Below are 20,200 nucleotides of genomic sequence, written 5' to 3'. Positions count from 1 at the left end.
TATATAATGGTGATATACCAGGTGAGAAAATAATTATAACTGTTGTTAATTAATTAATAATAAGATTAAATTTTTGTCGTAGAAACGACTCGAATCTGATTGTTTCTTCACTGTACGTTCTTAGAGAATTTCCAGATGTTAATTGCGGTTTGTTTAATAGCTGGTGAAATGGAAGTAATTAAGTCTAAACGCAAACTATTTACACCTACATGGGATCATGGCTTTGGTCAGAAGACATGGGGTACGTGCCGTGCAATTGCTATGAGCTTGCAACTGATAACACTTCCTTCCAGTTAATAAGCGTAACAGGTGGAACAGTGTAATTAAGCCCGGACTGGTGGCCCTTAGGGCTTTATCAAGCTCCTTTTAAAGGTCAGGTTTTTTTTTTTTGTGGAGGGCTATATTTTATAATAACTGTCAGTTGATTGTCGTAATAACTTACATAATTACAATTATTCATGGGAGCGTACTCCGAGTCTCTTGCTTTTAATGATCATGAATTCTATTCCATTTAAATCTCTGAAACTGAATTAAACCAGTGAGAAAATGAATCTTTAAATGTAAAAGGGATAGTAAAACATTTCAATAATTTAATTTATTATACTATTTATATTTATTTTTTACTAGAATGTCCATTTTGCTGAAGCAATCTTTTTCGTCTAATAAACATTAATGCAAATTATTTTATTTTCTCTTCTCTTTTATTTTCATATTATCTTTGGTCTTGTTTTTACATCTCCTTTCGGTTTTCGTTTATAATTAATTTAGGAAAAATCGAAGTATAAGACCAAATTCTTTTCGATCTTTATTTTTTTGAATAATACAAACTGCCACACTCCAGTGCAATAGGTAAATATCCCTACATGTCATAAATATGGTGATAATAATAATATAGTAATAATATAATAATATAGGCTTAGTGAACCCGAAGGTTCCATGCCGATAACACCAATAGTTCTCTAGACATTTTTTCAGTGACTAAATCAGTTTTAACGCAATCTTCCCATCTACGTTTCGGTTTAACTTTCGGACGTTTTAACCAGAGATCCGCTCCATACTAAGTCCTACAACCATACACACCCATCTTATACACCGCAATACTATAACCTGAATTATATTTACTGTAGTTGTTTTAATTCAGCATTGTGTAGCCTTTTAAATTCACCAGTTAATTTATGCTTTTTTGGTCCGAATATTTTACGTAATACTTTATTTTCAAAACCCTTAAGGCGCTGTTCTTCCCTTAGTGTAAGAGACCACGTTTCGATTCCATAAAGAACCGCGAAAAGGATAATTCTTTAGTAAATTCTAACTTTTAAGTTTTTCGATTGAAGGCGCGAGGTAAGCAATTTCAAAATTGAAAAATAACAAGCATTTCCCGCTTTTTCACTTTCATTTCTTTATGAATTTCATTTTTTTATAGCTATTGTAGAACCCAAATACTTGAACCTATTTACGAGCTCAAATGTATTTATATTCTATTTTATTCGTATTTATTACGAGGCATAGTTCCTTACTGGAGTTTATCAACGTACTTGTATATATCAATAAATGCATACTTAAGAAATATAACAAGCTGTATAAAATAATGATAATGAGAATAATAAGTAAAATTATATATTTACAGCACCAGAAGAAATAAAGTAATATGTTAAGTACAATAATAATAAAAATAACTAATTGAATTATCAAGGAAAATCAAAGCAACTTGTATAAATGACAACAAACTTGTATAAAAAACAATAAATGAGCAGGTTCGCGATAATGCATGAGAGGAAAGGGGCAAAACATTAAAACAGGTGCTCGTTTCACGGCCTGATGGGAGACAAAATATAGACAAAACAGAATTTTATGATTTGACAAAATTGTCTTTACTTTTAGCCTACTTTCTACTAAAATTATAAATATTTATAATATAAAATTAATAACACAGAATACAACTATATGATATCCAACGCAAACGATACGATAAGTGTCACATAACATATTGGTGGGACATAAATTGATACAATGATCATTAGTCTATCGACAAGTTTAATGTATGAACCTTTTGCAAGACTTTGATAGGAACCAGTTAATATTTCTTGGAATTTAAATCTATCATATTTAATGTGTGATGGTATAGATGTAAATGTCTACCGAAGTCCACTGCTTCTAATTCCTTATCTAGTCGCGCCGGGTCAATATAATGCCTCATTTAATTTCATAATAAAAATGAAATAAACAGGTTTGATTTAAACATTAATGAGCAAAATATTTTATTTCCAACAACACATATATTCACTGTAATGAAAAATAATAAAAATAAATGGTTATAATTTATTAACATTTAGAAAAAAAATACGTTAATCTAAATAAGATATAGAGAAATAAAGAGGTATATCCTTGTTAAAAATAAGTTCAATTTTTAAACATTAATTGCAAAAAAAATAAACGGCTTAATAAAAACAAAAATTAACATTATATTAGAAACATATATAAACAATTTTGATATTTTTATTTACCTTTTTTTTCATTTATTGCATGCCGAATTATAATTATAACTGAGTGAACATTATTGCACATTGAAATATTTTTGCCCATCGGAATTATTACGAATCTTTGAAGAAGATAAGTACTGGATATTTAAGGTTGCACAAAATTCCCTTTTCACCTCTTAAAATACTAATCTCGGTACCCACTTAAAACAAAAATTGTAAAGTAAGAAAACATATAATTCCAAAAAAAATGTAAATTAGTTTTCTTCCATCTATGAAGGGTTTTGGGTTCAGTAGTTGGTAAGTTCACCCCATATATCTTCTGTAGATGAGCCTGAAATTAAATCAGGACTGTCCCACTAACATTAATAGTATGTTCCTGTAAAACATTAAATGTTGTATAAAAATAAAAATATCTAGGTGTTACTGTGAATAATGGTTTTTCTTGGGAACCACACACAGTAAATATTTCAAAGAGATTAAGAGTATGCTCATATAAAATTTATTTATTACCTCCAATTCGTTCTTAACACAGAAGCTTTAATGTTATTGTATAAAGCATTATTTAAATCGATGTTGAGATTTGGGATCGAATATTATGGTGCCAGAGCTGATTGTCATTTATCAAAACTTGCAAATCTACAGAATCGAACATTAAGAACAATAACGCACCGCAATAATAAAGCAGAAAATCTTAAAATCGTTGGTACTTTGCCACCTAAACTGTTATTTTTAAATAATCATCTTAAAATTTATGGATAATAATTTTTTAGAAAAGGAATAATATATCTAAAAAATGTTAGAAATAAAATAAATTTATCGAACCACTCTATAAAAATAAATTCGGTAAATGTACCTAAAACTATGCGGTACCATATCTGCTGATTCACTTAACAGAAGAAATAATAAATTAATTAACCACAAAGAAAACTAAAATAGAAATATTTGACTAGGTACTTTCTTACTTCTATGATTTCCAATAATTAATATTGATTCAGCAAATGACCATTTCTCTCAGTATTTTTTCTTAACTCCACATAATTATTTATTATACAACGATTAGAATTAGCTGTGTATGTGCTTAATAATAGATATTATTTATTTAGATATAACTGGATCATTATTTTTCTCCTGTTGTGTATCATCTAGTTTTATTCTCATTATTGTATTAATTTATTACTTGTAAATTTGCAGTATTATTATTCACTTCAAAGTCTTTTCAGTTATTTTTATTATTATTATTTTTAATTTAATTTGTTTAATAATTATTTTTTAACTTTTATTTACACTTTAGTAGTTGTTAATTGAATTATTAGTTGTATCAATTGAGATCAATTCATATTGTACTTATTACATACTACTTACTCCCTTTAAAATCGTAATGCCTCTAACGCCCTAATAGTCAAGATTGTAATAATAACATTTCATTTATGTCTAATTTTCATTGTTATTTTGACACCAATCGATAGATGTCATCTGATCGAACCATATTGGATGTAATTTTTTAAATGAATAAAAAAATGTAAGTGCTGTTTCTTGATCAACGGTTACAACAGGAGGTTATGTAATCGACATCCCCTCTCAATTTTTTTTAAAGCTTTTTTATATAAATATTAGTATCTACAATAATTACTACATTGCTCCCGGATATACCCTTATACAATTTATTTTTCAACTTATTACTTATCTATATTTTGATGAAAAAAAAGACAGAGAAAATAAACTCAAAACATTTTTAATATAAAATAAAGTTAAAATCGTTATTGATGATTTTTTTGTATAATTTCCTATTTTAGTTTTTGAAGGATTAATGAAGGTCTAGAACTAATCCTTTCTGATGACATTGAAAAATGTAGTATATGTATTTAAAAAATAAAAATAATTTTAATTGTTATTAAAAAAACATATATTTTAGAAAAGTTTCTTAAAAGTACTCTAAAAATATAAGTATAACAACTACTTGTACCTATGATGTGGTGTTAGATGGGAGTGTTTAGATTCGTTCATATTTCATTCGTTTTGTTTTTTTATAATTCTTGAGAAAAGAGATGTAGTATTTATTTAAATTTTTTTTTTAGAAGAAAAAGATCGTTTTATCAAAAACTTTGAGAAAACACTGCTAGCTGAGAGGGCTTTCGAAACGAGATGTATACAATGGACAAGCCTCAGAGTATGGCTTAACCGAAGAATAGATATCAACTTTGGCCAGGCTAAGATAGTGCCACAATGTTCATTTTATCAGGGTTACTTCTCAGGGAGGACTTAGCTGGGCCCCAAGTCCTTGATATGGGAACCTGGTAAACAATAGCCTTATTTCCATAAACCGGTCTTACATTCTCCTTTAGCTATAAGATAGGGGATGTGTTCAATAATCTGGATGTGACAACAATTCTGAAGTGGTTGTCAGGGAGTTGAACTTGTAAATGCAGTTCAATTTATACTTTAACAAGGTCACATATTTGTAAGTTCGTTTATCCCCATATGATATTGACTTCTAAATCGATTTTATTAAAAAAAAATGTATTTATTTACCTGTTATAAAATTATTTTTAGAAAGTAATTTTATCAACAAACATTACCCGATGAAATAAGCTCAAGAACGTTTAGTTTACAGAAAAACAAGTATAACATGCTATTGTTTTATTATTGTTACATCTTAACCTCAAACTATCATATTATCACACAAGAACACTGATATGGCATTCTTTTATATCTCAAATTTGGAAAATGATATCGTTGACATCTTGTTTAATCCAAAAAATTGTTTTCTAAAGCGAACTAAAGGAAAAATATTTAGAAATAGTAGCTTTTTTATCTAATAAATTCAAACAATATAAAAATTACTGACTAAATTACCCTTATAGATTGTTTACACAAAAAATGGTATAACTCAAGAAAACCTTTATAATTATATAATCGAAAAAAGTATTATTTCCACATTATTTGTAATAATAGTGTTTATTAGCAGAATGAAGTATAGTTTTTATAAGGAAATATTTATAATCAAAATGGGTCTGTTATTTGAGCTTTAAAAAACGCCTTGGAGGAATCTAAATTTTGTTTTTACTAAAAATTTCATCCAGCCTGGTGATAGATACTTTAATCTTTTTTTAAGATCCAAAATAAACTTGATCCTGCTGCACACGTATAACCCACGTTACACCTATGTGAAAACCCATTAAAAACCCGTGGACCTATTCAAACTAAGTTTGGAAGTTTGGTAAAGCTTCCTACACTACGTGAATTACTTTAACCAGGGTGTTTATACTTGGTTTCGGATCCAAGTTATTTGCTGTTAACTTCAAAGTTGTTCTTACTTAGTAATAATTTTTAAAATATAGAATAAGAAAATAAGAAAAAAATACTTATGAACTTGTAATAGGCCTAAACAAATATTGAATATGAAAAAAAATCTAATATATAAATTAAATCAATCGAAAAATTAAAATGGTTTTGATTTTATTGAAAATGTACTTTATTTTATTAAATATATTGAGTATTCAATATTTTAATGTTTCAAACCTCACCTGCTTGAAGCCTCGGTAGATAAGTTGAATTTCTTTTCTTGTGAATTTCGTTGTTTTGATAAGTTTGGTCAGTTCCTCCGGCCTATACCGGGAAACATGGATGTTGAATTGATCTAACTCCTCCTCTGAAACAGAAAACAAAATAGAATAGCTTAAACCGCTATTAAAATAATAGTGGTAGTTTTTAATTATGTTATAAATAGTTATAGCTATTATTAATAGTTTTAAAAAAAATAATCAATTATATCTATATTTCTTTTTACATATGTAGAAGAAAGCCTGCTGGTAAAATGTTAGAATGAATTAACAATGAAAAATTCAATTATTTTTAATTTTCCTAATTGTTTCGTAATTATATGTTGATTGATAATTGATAAAACTCTTCGGAGAATTGTCAGGAAAAGCAAGGTTGGAAACTATTGGGTTTCGGTTATTAGGGAGATCATAATGGAAGGATTTGTTCGGCCTAGGATTGCTCTGTTACATATCGAACATTGAGGTCTTTATGGATGGTTTTATTTGTGACAAAGTAAAGAACCTTGAGGATTTTACGAAGGATTTAGGATTGTAAGGATTGGATACAAGAGGTATTCGAAGGTTTAGTAAAGTCCCAAAACTCAACTCCTTTTGTCGAGATAGGCCATCGATTGGAAGTTTAAACCGTTTGTCTAGGAAGTGCTGTAATAGTCGGAATCGATTTGCAGTTTCTTGTATTTTCAGTTAGTGTGAGGATTACAAGTTAGTCGTTTGTCTTGATGGTACCGCTAAGGTAGCGGATCTGTTCGACAGGGGTAAGAAAACCATTATTAAAGGATACTGTAGGGTAGTGAAGGGTAAAGGTGATTTGATGGGATTTATTTTAATACTCCAATCTCGACACTAAACTTCGATTAAATGGAATTTGAGAGTTTGGGATGCAATTAAAAATTTATTTTTAATTGCAAGCATAGATCTGTTATCATCATAATTAGTGAGGATAGTGTTGGGATTGGTTAGGATGTCAGCAGCATGGACTATACAGGATAGGATCGATACTGCCTTGAGGAATACCATTGGACCGAATTATTTTGATATAAAAAATATCAACTATTATAAGGCCTATCTGGACATACGGAGTTGAGCTTTAGGGCTCCACTAAACCATCAAATTCCTCCAGAATCCAATCCTTACAGTCCAAAATCCTTCGTAAAATCCTTAATGCTCCTTACTTTGTCACAAATCAAGTCATCCATCAGGACCTCAATGTTCCATATGTTGCCGATTTGGCCAGAACCAGATACCGTTCCTTCCATAATAAACTTCTCAACCACCCAAATCTGCTTGTTTCTAACCTGGCTTCTCCTTCATTACCTAATAATCCTCCTAGGCGTCTGAAAAGAAGATGGCCTCGAGATCTTCTCCTCTAGAAATGTTATTGGAGTTCTATCAGTGGGTAGATTCTTCACATGTTTTTATCATGTCACTATGTCACCTACAGCAAATTTACTTGTTGTATATATGTGTATACAGTTGTAAATATCAATAAATAAATTATTAAAAAAAAAATATATTTTTTTTTTCATAAAACTGAATAGTTTCTTTATTCATAACTTAATTCTTTTTAAGTACTGTTTAAGAGGCAGTGATTTGTCTCGCGTTTTGTTCAAGTTAATTATGGTCTTTGAGATTATATCCTACCTGAAACTCTTCTTGCACGTTTTATATATGTATGTCTTGATATCGTTACCAGTGTTTTAAGCCAAGTCATCTGTTAGAAATAACAATACGCTTAAGGAACTGATCTCTTCTGAGCAACTGGATTTTGAATTAAATTGAGTAATAATTTAGCAGAATCTATGTCATTTAAACAGAAAATAAATATAAATAAGTACACAGTAATATTCATACCAGGATGGATATTTGTATTACCTATCCAGGTACATCCATGTATTTTTTGTTTTGTTAGAACTGGAGTCACCTATGAAAAATCATACAAAGTTTTTCTAGACATACGCCATTTATTAAGATTTTTGTATATTATTATTTATTTTTTAGCGATATTTAAGTTTAACTTTCCCCCAAAACAGAGCCGCAATGAGGATTATGTAAAAGTATATAATGTGGACAATCTTTTAGTAAAATTACTTTAATTACAAAAAAAATTGACTTTCATAAATTTTAGATGATTCTTTCTTTAATTTGAGATGTTTTTGTATACCATTATAAGATAAATAACGAAGAGATAAGAACAACATGGATAGAACATGTCTGTCAATAATTCAAAATATATCGTTTAGTATTTTAAAAGCTAACTTTTAAATTAAAAAAAGTTTAATCTGAAAAATTGATATCATAGTTTATGTACCTCAATAAGTAGAATTTTGTTTTCCTTATAATTATGAATAAATAATTGAATACAAAAACATAATTTAGGGCAAAATGTAATTTGAATTACTAATTAAAGTAAAATATAATTGTAATTTCTTTAGTTCAACGTACAACATGTAATTTCGAACCATTATTATAATTACAGTGTTTCAAGTAGTTGAAATTGCTAATTATAATCGTAATTTCCTAATTGCAATTACTTTTTGCCCAACTCTGCCAAAACATAAACTATGGCAATTTTTATGTTAATATCTAATTAATGGCCACAAGCTGTACTTCTGTGGTGGTGGTGGTTCTACAGTTAGTGAATAGTCATTTAAATTTATATGCATTGATTCCGTTTAAATCACATTCGTTCATTGGAGTGGTTTCTAGGCCGTTCTGGGCTACGTATCATAAGAAGCAGTGTCCCTACTCCTAAAATTCGGCTTATAATTAATAACTATTAGAATTATGTACCACATCCTCGAAATCTGCGAGTAATTTCAAATACTAGATGAATACTTCAATAAACGTCTACGATGAAAGATAATTGATGTAGAGATACCAGGGTAGGTAGGAGATAGAGATGCCAATTTCAGTCAAATAGGATGGAAGAAGGAAACATTTGATTGGTGGGATGTCCCCGCTGACAGTAGGGAGGCCATCGATGTTGAGGACACAAAAGGCACTCCTAGATAACGCTGAGCCCACCTTTTTGTTTTTGGACCAATAGGTCCGCATTGACACAGCCTCTTGCGCGTTCGATGTACGCACGCTGTTGGAGTGTGAGTTGTGGTTTTCCACATTCTATTCAAATATTTTTATTTTTTAATACGGTATTCTTAACAAATTGGGATTTACGTTATAATGATTATTTCAACGATTACAGAATATATTCGTAAATAATGAAAATGTATTTTAGTAAAATCTTAAAATGTTGATAAATTTCTGCTATAGGTTGTAATTCTGATATTTTGTGGTCACAGTCAAATTATATTCCAGATATTAAACGATTCCAGATCTTAAACATATATCGATGAAATGAACTATAAATAAAAAAGACGTGGGTTTGGGTTCAATATTTTTTTTTTAATATTTATTTATTGCTATTTACTACTGTACATTATAATACATTTAGTAAATCTGATCTAAGTTAAATTGGAGTGTTACAAGTGTGCAGAGAAACTACCCATTGGTAGATCTTTACATAAGGTCTTTATGTATGATTTTATTTGTGACAAAGTAAGGAGCATTGAGGATTTTACAAAGGATTTTGGATTGTAAGGATTGATTACGAGAGGAATTCGAAGGTTTAGTGGAGTCCCAAAGCTCAACTCCGCATGTCCAGATTGGCCTTATTACAGTCATGTAGATCAGTCTTTTGTAATGTGTTGGAAGTTTAGACCGTTTGTATAGTAAGTGCTGTAATAGTCGAAATCGACCTGCTGTTTCCTGTCTTTTCAGTCTGGTGTGAGGATTCCACGTCAATCGCTTGTCCAAATGTAGTCCAAGGTAGCGGATCTGTTCGACAGGGTTAAGAGTAACATCATTAAATGAAACTGTAGGGCAGTCAGTAGGTTTACGACGAAGGGTAAAGGTGATTTGATGGGATTTGGGTTCAATATTAGAATCCTTATTTGTGAGCATTTTCTGTATTTTTCAAATGTTAAGGTAAAAAACAAAACAAAAACAGAGTTTTGAAAATGATTCTAATACTCTTGATTAAAGCCTTTTTTGAATTTAATAATTATTAACATAACTGAAGTGGTGCTCCAGAACAAAAAATATAGCACCGTGTTTTTCTTTTTCATATTTTTCTTTGCTTAAATATTTAAAACCATGTGGCCTCTATTCAGTAAGCATATTATAATCTGTTGAGAATCATAGCGTAAGTCTGAAATCCATCATTGGGAGAAAACAGAGTTTTTATTTTTTTACAAAAATATAAATATTGTATCTTTGTTTCATTTTTACCTGCTATGAGAAATTACTATATGATCAATCAAACTGACAAGCACCGGATCCAGTCCTTCAGCAATCGTCAATTTTTTTCCCTCTGTCAAAGACTAGATATTTCACACACCACAGGCAAGCTCTTGGCATATACTTTTACGACTTGTAAAAATAGAAGAGAAGCGATTTTAGTATCTTTTGATTGTCTTGAATGGTAAATCGATTTTTTTTTGTAGTTTCGGTGCTATTTTTCTGTCTAAATTAATTTTCAGAAATTTCTTTAATCTGTATTATCTTACAAATGTTTTGAACCGAGACTAGAAGGTATAAGAAGCTTCCTCGTTCTGTTTGTTTATATTTAATTTATTTTAATGAAAAAGTATTACTTCGCTCCTTTCAAAGTAAAACATGCAAAAAATAAATTAAATCTTTTTTACTATCTGTTTTTAATTAAGTACTTTCTTGGAAACATAAGATGCAACATTTTAAATCCTAATTACAAAAAAAAAACATAACTTACGCTAAATAATTACAATGTTCAAAGCAGTTACAAGGAAATGTAGTTAAACGCATTCAAAAGTTGTTAATCTATAATTATACCTACCTCATAACACTGTTATTTACAAAAATAATTTTATAAAAGATTAATATTATTGTCCGTAAGTTTTTTTTCAGCTGCTTTAAATTCATTAACAGCTACATTTCTTTTCAGCAGATTGTTCCTTATTTAAAACAGAAAAGCTTTTAATTACTTCTCTAACTTATTAAAAATTGTATCTAATAATTTTATATTCAATTATATATAATTGTCTTTTAGTTTATACTCTTAAGACTACTAAGTTTCATGTAGATTTAATTTTGTTTGTCATTACATTATTTATAAGAAAAATAAAAATAAAAAGCTAATCAAACTGAGAAAATGAAGTGCTTTGATATTTTTTTGTGCTTATTTTATTGTGTTTTAAATGATTTTGGGTTTCAAAAGGATTAATTAACGGGAACAGTGAAACAAGGACAGTTAAATGAGAATATAATAATAATAACTAAAATTATCCAAACAGTCTCCACCTTCTTTCTTAGACCATATTACATGTGCGACGTTTTGGCTGATCATCAAGGATAATTTTAATAATAGTAATCAACTTCACATTGATTTATGAAACATAAATGAATTATGCTCAAGACAATTTATACATTCATAGCCAAAATAAACCTGTATTTGTCACTATAGCATTTAATAATAAATTCTATTCATCACAGTTTTTGTTTTTTAAAGTCATAACATCACAACACTATTGTTGATCGACCGAAACGTTCGACACGTAATATGGTTTAGTAAAGAAGGTTGAGGCTGTTTGGGTAAGTTTAGTTATTATTAATAAAACTACCAGTCTCCGATAATGTATAAAAATAGGGGAATATATTATTCACAGTAAATAAAAGATTTTATTTGATATTTTCACTTTTATGTATTTTTATTAACAATAAAGAACTGTCATAATTTAATTGAGAAGCATGGTAAAACTGAAATAAGCTAGGCAGTTATTTGATTTAATTGGGTGATGCAGATGAAGAACTGTATACGAAATCACCGTAAAGTCTAATTTCAAAATAAAAAAAAAAAAATGATGAAAAAATATAATTTCAATTTAGTGCAATGCCAAATAATTTAGGAGTATTATAGCAAAATTCAATACCTACAATTTTGGAAACTTGTTATAAATAAAGTATTATGAAGGTATTTTGTGCTGATTAGCTAACTTTTTATTTAAAATATAAATGCTTAACTCAGGAGTTAACAGAGGAAAAAAACAGCAACCTTATTTAAGTGTAGTGGATATATTAACTGTTGATGGAATGATTATCAATTAATGGTAATTTTTTATTTATTTCAATATCTTTATTGAAATCTTTATATAACAACTGTATATTATATAATACATTCTGTAAATTTGATCTTAGTTAAAATGGAGTGTTACAGGCGTGTAGAGCAACTACCCATTGCTCTAATGACATTTTACGTCAGCAAGTCTCGTGCCCATCTTCTTTTCAGGCGCTCGGAGGATTGTCAGGAATGGAAGAGGATAAAAGGCTAGAAACTAGGGGATTTGACTATTTAGGGAGTTATTTTTTTTAATTTTTAAAAATATTTTTTTGAATGAGATTTGATCGAAATTAATACAGTTCTGTTTTTTACATGCTTTTCGCTTTTTGCATTCACTTTTTTACCAGTGGTCTGAGTGGTTTTATTTGTTACTTATTTTTTTTTAAATACTTTTTATTTAATTATAGAATTACAATCTGTCACGCAGTTGTGGGCAATAGGTAATAGTGATGAATGATCATATTCATACTAAAAATAAAGTAAAATAAGAATAAAAATAAATACATAAATGAAAAAAATAAATAAATAAAAAAATGTCTCTTAAAATATATACAAACAGAAGGATAAACAAAATGAACATAATGAAACTATGTGTATGAAAAAATAAATCAATAAAATAATATAATCTCTAGTCATATTTACACTCTTATATACAATATTTACACAATCGACATGGGGATTCCTGAGCCCTCTCTATCTATATAGGGTAGGGCAGAGCTCACAAGATCCAAAAGAACTTAATTACAGTTTTCTTTTTGCAAAGGATCATAAAACCCTTATTATAAATGTTCAAATAAATTCCTTCCGCAGGGATTCGAAATTCAGTTTGCAGACGGACTGGGAGTGTTTAGTTTAGAACTAAAGATTAATCCTATTAGAATTTGTTATAGTTTATCCTTCAGTTAGAGCCAAACTATCTCCAAATGCGTTGTTCAAATGGTAACGAAAAGTTCAATGTGGTCGGACAAAGTTATCAAGTTTAATGATAATATGCAGAATAACTAGATAAAGCTAATTTAATTAACTGCCTAATTCTCTACACCCACCTCTGAAAATTTTCAACAATTCAATTATCTAATTAAGATTAAAGCAGAAGTTAGGAACTAACAGAAACTGATAGCTCTCCCAATGTTTAGAGAGAAGAGCCGTGCAATTGAACCTGGATAAACTGTACTGCTAACAAGTAAGGTATTCCGTCCTTTGTGCTCTCTAATTGCGAGGTAGACCCCCTCAAACAATTACCAAGCTCACTCCCAACTCTTCCTAACTGTGAGGGTCAGGTACCCCTGTCCACTATTGTTAGCTGCTCAAATATAAAATACATTTTACTATTATGTCAAGGTAGGTCTCATAATAAACGAAACATTTAATAAGTCTATTTATTTTGTAAGGCAATAAAAAAAAAGGAAATGAAAAAACTAAATATAAAAAAAAATAAATGACCAGCAACGTGATTAAAAAAGCAATAGTTTTAACGGAGGACCTGATATCTGAGCGGGCTGGGGCGAGGGTTCTAAAGAGCTTGGCTCAGAAGGTTGTGGGTTCGAATCCCACCTGGGCTAGTCAATATTTATTTCGTGGTGGCCCCGAGAAATAAGCCTTGACATTGCCACTCTGGGGCTGTATAGGTCCTCAATAGAGGACTTGAGCAAAAAAAAAAAACTAATAATAGTTTTAACAGATATCGATTTATTAAAATATATAAAAAGACAAATTTACAAAATTTTAATTGAAAACTTTTATCCTAAAAATATAATTAATAAATTGTGGTATAAGAGACTTAAAAACAACCCCAAAGCAAACAATTTCTTTAGTAGTATATAGAAAACCACTAAGAATAATAATAAATATAACAACACTAAAATAACTAGCAAGTACATTAGCAATATTACAAAAAACCTAATCAAAGGAGGATTACAGACTTTTATAAAAATAAAAATATAAATAATAAAATATCAGATGAGGATATTACACAGAATAAAATGGAAAAGAAAATTAATAGAATTCCTAATAATCAATATTTTACATTGAATTATATATCAGGTTTAACGGATAAAATTAAAAGGAAATTTGTGGAATATGACCATTATAATCTGAAATTGGGTTTACACGACGACAATAAAGTAGGTAATCTTAACAATATGAAAGATAAAATTGATATAAAAAAAATGCAGTTTACAAAATTAATTGCCAGAATTGTGAAGGTATGTATATTGGAGAAACTTCTATAAAGTTAAAAACTAGAGTTGAGCAACCCATTAGTTCTTAATCTCTCATCCTTAACAATCCCTGATAATCCTCCGATGCGTCTGAAAAGAAGATGGCCACGAGACCTGCTAACGTAAAATGTCATTAGAGTGCTACCAATGGGTAGTTGCTCTACACACCTGGGACACACTAATTCAATTAATAACCTTCTAATTTAAATTAATGCTTGATGTACCACCAATGGGTGGTTTCTTCCCAAGATTTTCAAGTGTAAATGAAACATTCCACATATTTACTTATTGTATTTATTATTTTGTACAGTTGTAAATTACTTTAAATAAATAAATAAAATTTGAGTTGACCAACAGAGTAATTGTAAAAATATCAAGACAACAGCACTGGCACAACACAGCACTATAAAACAGATTTGAATTTTTAAAAATCAAAAAATTTTAGACATAGTAAATTACATTAGAAATAGAAAAATAACAGAAGCAATACATGTCACAAAAACAAAGGTAACACTATTAATTTTAAGACAGATACTAAAAAATTATGTAAACACTACGTAGATATAGTAAATCAATTAGTAATTTCATATTGTTTAATAGTATTAGATAGTAGAATAAGTTTAATATATTATTATGTTGTTGTAGTATGTTTAAAAAAAACAAAACATATTGTATATAAATTAGTTATCTTTTTGTGTAACGGAGGTCGGAGAGTATTGATTTGTTTATAATCTATATATTATCAATGATAGAGATAAACTGGTTTCAGGAACGTATTTTATAGCTCCTTATTTAGAATATGTTTTTTTTTTAATTATTAAAAATTTTATATTAGTGACAACAATATGTTATTATTAGCAATAAAAGACTAACAAGGAGTAAACATAATGCGATTTTAAATAGATGTTTAATCAGGTAATTGTTAAAAGATTCGACCAATTCATAGATTTTGCAGCCTAAATTACAAAGTAATATTCCAAAAAACATGAGAACAATTTTAGCTCAGAATATTGAAAAAAATATGTGCAGTCTCCCCTTGCACGGCTCAACAAATTTGCAAATTTTATATGTCAAATTGTTAAAGACCGTGGGTTACCACTAAATATTCGTAGTCTGCCTAAAATATGTGTTCGTGTACGGCCTAGCTACGAGGTTTCAGCGAGTAAAATTCAGGATTAATATAAGTTTAGGAATAACTGAATTTTAACTGTAAAACTGAACTGATATTTTTAGTGCGGCAACGTAATTACGTATTAAGTAAACTGTTATCTTAACGTAGTAGTTATGATGTATGCACTTTTTATAATATAAGTAGAGTTTCTTGATAATATTGTATTCTTTATGCGAATTATAATTTGAATCAATTAAAGAGAAGAAGGAAACATTTGAGAATTATCGTATGGGTAAACTAGTCAAAGAATTTATTTAGATATACAAAATGACCTACGTCTTTCTTAACATTATTAAATGGTCGTTATAACACAAAAATAGTTATTCAAATAAAAATTATGATTGAAGAAATTAAAATAAATTAAAATAATAATAAATAAAAATTTCCAGCTTTATTAATTAGTAAATACTGATTAAAAAATAACAGGTAAACCATTAGTTTTTTATCTCTAGAAATCAATAGAACATATAGAAGAAATTAAAAATAATCAAGCTACCAACGTAATTTATATTAGAGTACTAATTGTTTAGCGAGGGATTTGTGATTAAACCATTAGGTTTCACTTCCGTAACATTCCATAGTTGTAGCAAAAGCAATAGTAATAAAAACTTTGTAAGATATAGAAGATTAGAGAGCGTAGAACATTTAAAGAGAGTCAGAGTGATTTCGGTGACTGCGGACACGAAACGACCGCTTGAGTGATGAGAGACACGTTCAAACCCCCTTAATCATTTTCTTTTGTTACTTCTCATGAAGTTCGGTAACTGTTTATGGGGAAAAAAATTGAATTTAATAAAAAATGCATGAACGAAGTACTAAAATTTGTAACATCTATTTTTTGCAATAAAAAGAAAATGGGCAAAACTAAAGGTCACAAATTTGTGATTCGTAATCAATTTCCTATATTATATAAATGAGCAAATTTTTTAAACTTTCCAGATAAATAAACGATAGGACTGGAATATTGCTAATAAGACGTGTTATTAACATTTTGATGCCTATATAATAACAATAAATCTCCAAATGTTGAAAAATGATTGACGAGTGAAATCTTGAATCAACTTAGGTTGCTGAAATACAAGATGTTGTCTCTTATGTCTTTACAGCTCAACTGACAACGATTTCAATGGCAGTCAAAGTAACTCATTCATGAACAGATCATTCAACAATAGTTTGCTCTGACTCCTTGAATGTCCCTCCGAATTTTCCTAGATAACGCTCTTGTTTGAGAAATTTATAACACTATTAAACAGAATGAAAATTCTTCTAGGAAAATAACATTTTTTTTTGGCTCCCAGTCATCCCGGAATTAGTGGAAGAAAGAAAGTAAATGGAACCGTAACAGAACTTTTTTTTAAATCATTTATTTATTGTTATTTACAACTGTATAACATATATACAACAAGTAAATTTGCTGTAGGTGACATAGTGACATGATACAAACATGTGGAGAAGCTACCCCTTGATAGAACTCCAATAACATTTCTAGAGGAGAAGATCCCGAGGCCATCTTCAGATGCCTAAGGGGATTATTAGGTAATGAAGGAGAAGCCAAGTAACAAGTGGATTTGGGTAGTTGGGAAGTTTTCCATGGAAGGAATGGAAGGCGTATCTGATTTTGGCCAAATCGGCAACATATGTGACATTCAGGTCATGATGGATGACTTGATATGTGATAAAGTAAGGAGCATTAAGGATAACAGAACTTAAAATCAAAAAGCCAACTGTTATTTATTAGGCCTCATCCTCCAGACTATGCTTAAGTGCGGTAGTGAGTATAACACAGGATTGAACTCCTAATGGATATCCTAAATGATGTTTGTAAATATGAAAAATAAGTAATAATTGGGATATTCACGATAGATTTGGAATATTCATTTGGAAGCCTTAAGATTCTGGAATATTAGACAATGGGAAAGTGAATAAAAGGAACCCACAATATTTGAAAGATGAGGAGAGCTTTCAAAGACATAGAATAAAGGAGTTTCGCCAGATGATTGAATTAGAGAAGTTAATATAGAACCCCAACCGAAATACGTAGGAAGGAGATAGAAACGACATCAATCCCCATCTTGGAGAGGTGAAACTTTGCCGTGCTAACTGAGCCCTCTATCCACTCTCCCCCTACATCAGAAATTCCAGAAAAGAGGAAATATGTTTCTCCCAACTTTTCATTGGCTATTGTTAATTCTCCAAGGGTGATCTTTCTCATGTTCTAAATCCATACAGAGCTATCGTAGTAAGTACAGGGGTTATATCTCAGATTTAATTAATTTCAGTTTGTATTTTGTACATTCAACTTGACTTAATGCATAATTTTGTCCAGATTTCCTAGACTGTTTAATTTTGCTATCTCGTACTGTTCAGATGATATAATATAATTAATTCAATAATATGTGTATTCATTCTGAAATTTTCGTAATCTCCCATTAAATAAAATTGCATATACTTTGAAACTGCCATAGTGCACTTGTATTTTTTTTCTTTTTTTCGGACAACAGAGACACGATAAATGAAAAAGTGCATTTCTGATTAAGTTTAATTTTTATTAATTGTTTTTAGCCTTAGTCATAAAAAGATATACTTTAATGGTATGACAACCTGAGCGAAAAGTTAATTTTTACATGTCTTCTGAATTTGTGTGTAGGAAACTAAAATATTGAAGTAGTGTAACAGTGCCCAAAAAAGAAATGATTATGCAGTAGACGTTACGAACACCGTAAAAAAGTAACCATTTTTATTGTAAATTTCAGAAGTAGGTGCTTTAAAGAAGGTTAGCAAATAAACAGTACCCTCAAAACTTAGAATAGATGTTACCAGGAAAAAATAAAATAAAATTGCCAAAAAGTGTACAGATGAATATATATATATATATATATATATATATATATATATATATCGACTTTATCTCTTTAGATTAGTTACTTAAAAATGACTTAGGAAAAAAAAAAAAAAGAAAGGCAATTTTGAATATCTTTTCAGGTTGAAGTATCATTCACTATTCATGTCAGCGAACAGTGAAGAACTAAGGACTGTAGAAATCCACTTATAAACTCAGTATTTCTGAAACTATCGTTGAAGATACTAAAATAGAACATTAAGTAATACTGGATGTTGTTCACAACCACCAGTTTCGCACGGAAGAGAAAGTTACGTGGCCGTGTAGTAAGTTAGTTGGAAACAGTCCGATATCATTCGCCCTCCTGATAATGGGGAAGATAGTGGTATGCTCCACAAGTAAGAAACCCGATCATTATTCATCTATGGCTCATTAACTTAACTTATTCACTTTCAGCACAGGTAAATTGAAAAAGCAAATGATAAAGCGAGTCGGAAAAAAATATATAAAGCCAATTATTTAATGTAGTCTGTTATGGAAGAAATACATTACCTTGATAACATACTGCCTCAGCTCATTTTATATAGTTGGAAATAACATTGTTATTGTTAAATTATTACAATAATATAGTGTTAAAACTGTTCTTACTAATAATTGGAAATAGGAATTCCTCATAAAGTAATATTAAAACTTTTTGTTTCATGAATGTCGTTCATCATATAAAAAAAAGTCTTGTCTTTTTGATATCTGCTTCTAATAGTGCTTTAAAATGCTGCTTAATTCTTTGTTAACAGTCACGAACATTTCAGGATCATGTTTATTTCTTATATATCATTACTTTAATATTTTTTTTTTATGATAACCAAAGTGGAAAGGATGTGATATTTATGAGGATGCACATATGATAGCTTTTGGATTTTTTCAATACGATCGGCTATAGAGACTCGGAGAAGGTATATCATGAGAAAGGATAGAGCCTTTGGCAAGATACAACAGCTGGAAGTGACGTTAGCTGTCAATGGAGAAGGAACATTGCTTTTATTTACTTTGCCTTCTGGTGACTGTGACGGATGACGTTATAACCGACCTCGTCCTGTCCAACCTTCAGCAAACTGTCACCGCTGTGACATATACATTTTCGACAAACGTCTTGTCTACTGATGGTAAATATTGGGGGAAGCATTAATACAGAAAACATTTTTAATTAATTAATTTTTTGTTTTATTTATGAAATATTATTATCACTGAAGCCCTTAACTGTTGCAAATTTTAGTGTACAATATTGGAAACTATTAATATTTGGAATATAAGATGAATTTATTTGTTATTCTTTATAAACGTTAAACTAAATTAAAATTAAAAAAAGGGTGTGGGATCCCGGGAAGTTGGTAAGACCAAATTGTGTTAAGATGATCCTAAATGAAAGTCCTGATGCATTGAGTACCTGAAGCCTTGGTCAGAATACGTATGAGGCGAGGAGATAGATTATCACCAATGCTGTGCAACTCGGCCCTAGAAAACGTTATTAGATGACGCGAAAATGGTGCACTAAAATGCATAGAATTTAAATAAAATACATTAAAACTTAATTGTTTTTTCTAGATTTTATTTATTTTTATGTACTTTTTTTATTTCTTTGATTAATTTCTTTATTTTCATTCTTATTTTATAGATTTTATTTATTATTATGTACTTTTTTATTTTATTCTTTCATTTATTTTTATGTACTTTTTTTTTGTATTTTTTCATTTATTTTCATTCTTATTTTATTTTATTTTAG

General features: G+C 29.3%; 1 protein-coding gene across 3 annotated transcripts in view; it reads right to left on the bottom strand.

The window, feature by feature from the left end:
• The window catches only part of LOC106680859 (Kv channel-interacting protein 2), a 488,280-nt gene that overhangs the window by 120,085 nt on the left and 347,995 nt on the right, over positions 1 to 20,200 (bottom strand). For all 3 annotated transcript variants that reach the window (XM_067047830.1, XM_067047833.1, XM_067047831.1), the window contains one exon: positions 6,005 to 6,129. In XM_067047830.1, coding sequence (XP_066903931.1) covers positions 6,005 to 6,129 — 125 coding nt within the window. The remainder of the gene's footprint in view (positions 1 to 6,004; positions 6,130 to 20,200) is intronic.

The sequence above is a fragment of the Halyomorpha halys genome, unplaced genomic scaffold (assembly GCF_000696795.3).
Source record: "Halyomorpha halys isolate HHAL.00 unplaced genomic scaffold, Hhal_1.1 Scaffold297.1, whole genome shotgun sequence".
Taxonomy (NCBI): Eukaryota; Metazoa; Arthropoda; class Insecta; order Hemiptera; family Pentatomidae; genus Halyomorpha; species Halyomorpha halys.
The sequence above is the reverse complement of the archived record's forward strand: the minus strand, read 5'-3'. Positions and strand labels throughout refer to the sequence as shown.